Below are 3,504 nucleotides of genomic sequence, written 5' to 3'. Positions count from 1 at the left end.
GGGCAGAATGGGTCTTAAAACTGTCTCCCAAACTCTTTGGTAATTTCTGCTATGTCGTCTTTGGAACGTAACGTTTTAATGATAACCTAACGTCATGCACGAGTCACTCTTCCTTCTCGGAACCAGGCGCCACATTCACAATGTATCAACAACTCCTCAAGCCCTTCAAGAGCTAAAAAATTTCAAGAACTCAATTTAAAAAAAAAAAAAAAAACATTTGGTGGAAAAAAATGTTCTCTTTTTTTCATGCTTGACTTATGAAATAACGCCGACAAAAATGCTGTCTGCGGCAAAAGGTGACATCCAATCATTGAAGAGAGGACTCTCTTATTGGGACAGAATGTTTTTTTTTTTTTTTTTTAATCAAAACAAACATTGTCATCTATGGAACACTGCATTTCATGATACAGTGCATTATTTTAGCACCATCTAAAAAACTTGACGGCATGGACTTTTTTCCCTTGTTGTTTTACTACTTTTGGCTGGAGGCTCTCAAACTTTGTACACCAAGCGCGGCCTCAACAAATACCGAGAAATCATTCTTCATGTCCCTCGATGATGACCAACAGTAAAATACATTGGCGTCGTGGACCTGAATGTTAACGACGAGGAGAGGATTATAATTTTGTTTTTTTCGTGACTATTTCTAAAAAGTACAACTCCAATCAAAAGTTTGGAGACAAAAGTGCAAGACAACTGAAGCTTAGCCAGTGATTCTCAAATATACCACAAGAGGGAGACCATGTGGCACCAGCAGTACTCGTTTTGTTTCAGCGTGCTTTAAGAATCACCGCCTAAGGGCCACCTGGTCTAAAGTGCCAAGATAATAACCCCAAATCGACATGGCGCAGAATTAAATTTGGTTTGGGTTACACCACACTGGACTAATTAGAAGCCCAAGGAAATGTTTGTTTGACGGATGACGCAACGATAAGTTCTTTGGAATGCTATTCAAATCCTCGCGCACCAAGGCGCGTCACTGTCTTTTATGCTCTTTGGCATTTGAATGGAGGTGACGGTTTACAAGAAGGTCCGTTTACCGGCAGACCTGCAAGTCATTGCACAGCTGCGCTCACGTAAACACCGTTTGCTCTCGTGCTCATGAATCCTTTCGCCCACTCTTCCTCTCTAAAACAAACAGCCATCAAACTAAGATAAACGCGCACCAAGTTAAAAACGCCATTGGACGTCTTGTAATCGATGCAGAGGATGACGCAGTGGGATGCGTTTGTTTTGTCCACTTTTTGGGGGGGGCAGGGGGGGATACAGGAAACACAATGCGGTCGACGGTAAATGAAATGGCTCGTGACAAAGGAAAAATAGGGAGACGCTTAGACTCGATTCATTTGAATAATAGACGGGCACCGATGTACTAGTCAAGTGCGGGACAGGAACTGTTGCAAAAGATTCGATTTAATTCCTTCCATCCATCAAAGCCAAATGTCATAGATTGCATTCTTTTGAAGGAATGTCAGAAATTGTCCAAATAGCAAACATTCCAAAGTTTCATTTCATTCTGCTTCAGAAAATGTGGGAGGAAAGAATGAAAACCCAGTGTGACGTCACTGGCAATTCGACTTTTTTGAACGCATTGCATTAAAGAGAAAGGAAGAAAACAAGGAAGAGGGCCATATATAGTCGGAGAAGTTCCACTGACACTTTAAATGTCTGAGTCACGAAGACAACCCTCCTTCTCCGGCTCCTTTATAAACGGCGCCAACTTCTTTCGAATTAGCACAACGCAACTTGCTTGACAGGAGCCTGAATAGTTCTTATTTAAGTTCACTCATTTTGGCAGGCTTTTTTTCCTTTGGAATTTATTTATTTGTTATTTTTGTATTTATTGTCATCATTGTATTCATCAGGTACCCGTCTAAAATATCTGGAACATCATTTTGTTGTTGTCTCCAAATGTTTTGGTTAGCAAACAAGACTTTGGGGTGTTTTTTCCTCCTGGCAATCCTCCTTCCTGCCTCTCTGTCTTTCTACCTTGCCGACTCCAACCCACTTTTAGCTTTTCACAGCCAAGTCAGGGAGGGCCATCTTTACACAGGTGCGGTCGTTCAAATGAGATCCTCGGGTCCAATTGAAGACCGAACGTGGTATGTTGACTGATATTTTTCTTTTACAGAAAATCACAGACGAGGGATGTACCTGCAGATCAGCCAGGACGGAAGCGTGTCCGGAAGCGACGTGCAGACCCCTTTCAGTGAGTGTTGAGTTTGTTTGTTTTTTTGCCGAGAATCTTAATAGGCAAGCACAGTGGGGTAGTGGCTGGCACTTCTGCCTCACAGCTCAGCGGTTCAGGGTTGGAATCTCTGCTCCGACCTTCCTTGGTGGAAACGGCATGTTCTTCCCATGCTCTGCTAGTTAAGCCTGCTTACTTCCATTTCCCAAAAACATGCACGTTCCGTTCAAACTTGTTGGGTGCTCCGCTGTAACAAACCAAAATAAATAAATCCATAAATAACAATAAAAACCACAAAGTGTATTTGTTTGGGCTAAAAGAGTCATTTGCGTCAGAACAACTTCAAAACACGAATGACAGTGTTGGCAAGCAAATTGCTTTTTTCTGACTTGTTTGTACTTTCTTTTTCAAGAACTATAAGTTGGGGGATCATGCGGAGGACAATTTGTTCTGTCAACTCATATTTCTTTGTCGTGAAATGCTGGAAAGACAATTTTTTTTTTTTTTTTTTTAACAAAACTTCAAATATTTTGTTCAATCGCTCAACTTACAATTTGGAATTCATCCAACTTTTGATTTTATGGAGTACAAAGGTGAATTAAAATGCTACATTCTTAAATTTACAGAACGACGCAAGTGTGTCCAAAACGTCGACGAGCTTCACCCTATCAACCTGTCCGAGTCCCATCTTCGACCCGTTCTGCTTGGTCAAAAATAATGAACACAGCATTAGGTACAAAAAAACAGATCTGCTCAAAAACCACAACGGTGGGTTGGCAAAACAAACAAGCACTTCTAGTGCGTAGAAATTCCAAGACAAAGATAGAAATGAAAACAGCAGTGTAAAAAAACAAAAATACTGAGTGTACTCTATGCAATATTTTACTTACCAACTGTCTTTCATTAAAAAAATTAATAAAAATGGTGAAATCATGGCAAAAACTAGATGAGTGGATGAATTGTAATCATTCAAGGTCTTCATGTTTGTTCATAGTGTGGTTGAATATTTCCAGGTGTGCTGCAGTTACAGTCGGTGCAAGCCGGCCACATCGCCATCAAAGGTCAGAGGTCGTCTCTGTTTCTGTGCACCGACAGCGGGGGCTCCCTGAGGGGGCAGGTAAGCGGAGTGGGGTGGGAGAGGGGAGTGTGTCTGGACAAGAATCATCTGTCAAGAAACATCAAAAGTCAATCAAGGCAACGGGAATCCAAAAGAATTTTCCAAATTTGAGCTGTGGAGTCCGCTCATTTTTGCCTCTGGTGCTTGTATTCCCCCAGGCAGCGTCCATTTTGCAGACCAAAACCTCATTGACATGCTT

The 3,504-nt window shown here is 41.6% G+C and overlaps 1 protein-coding gene across 1 annotated transcript in view; it reads left to right on the top strand.

Annotated features, from left to right (window-relative positions):
• The first annotated feature begins 385 nt into the window (after positions 1–385).
• Positions 386–3,504, top strand: part of fgf21 (fibroblast growth factor 21) — a 4,856-nt gene continuing 1,737 nt past the window's right edge. The window contains exons 1-3 of the mRNA XM_019883571.1: positions 386–2,053; positions 2,132–2,209; positions 3,202–3,305. Coding sequence (XP_019739130.1) covers positions 1,912–2,053; positions 2,132–2,209; positions 3,202–3,305 — 324 coding nt within the window. The 5' untranslated portion in view covers positions 386–1,911. The remainder of the gene's footprint in view (positions 2,054–2,131; positions 2,210–3,201; positions 3,306–3,504) is intronic.

The sequence above is a fragment of the Hippocampus comes genome, unplaced genomic scaffold (assembly GCF_001891065.2).
Source record: "Hippocampus comes isolate QL1 unplaced genomic scaffold, H_comes_QL1_v1.1 scaffold367, whole genome shotgun sequence".
Lineage (NCBI taxonomy): Eukaryota > Metazoa > Chordata > Actinopteri > Syngnathiformes > Syngnathidae > Hippocampus > Hippocampus comes.
Note: the sequence above shows the minus strand (reverse complement) of the source record. Positions and strands in the feature narration are given on the sequence as shown.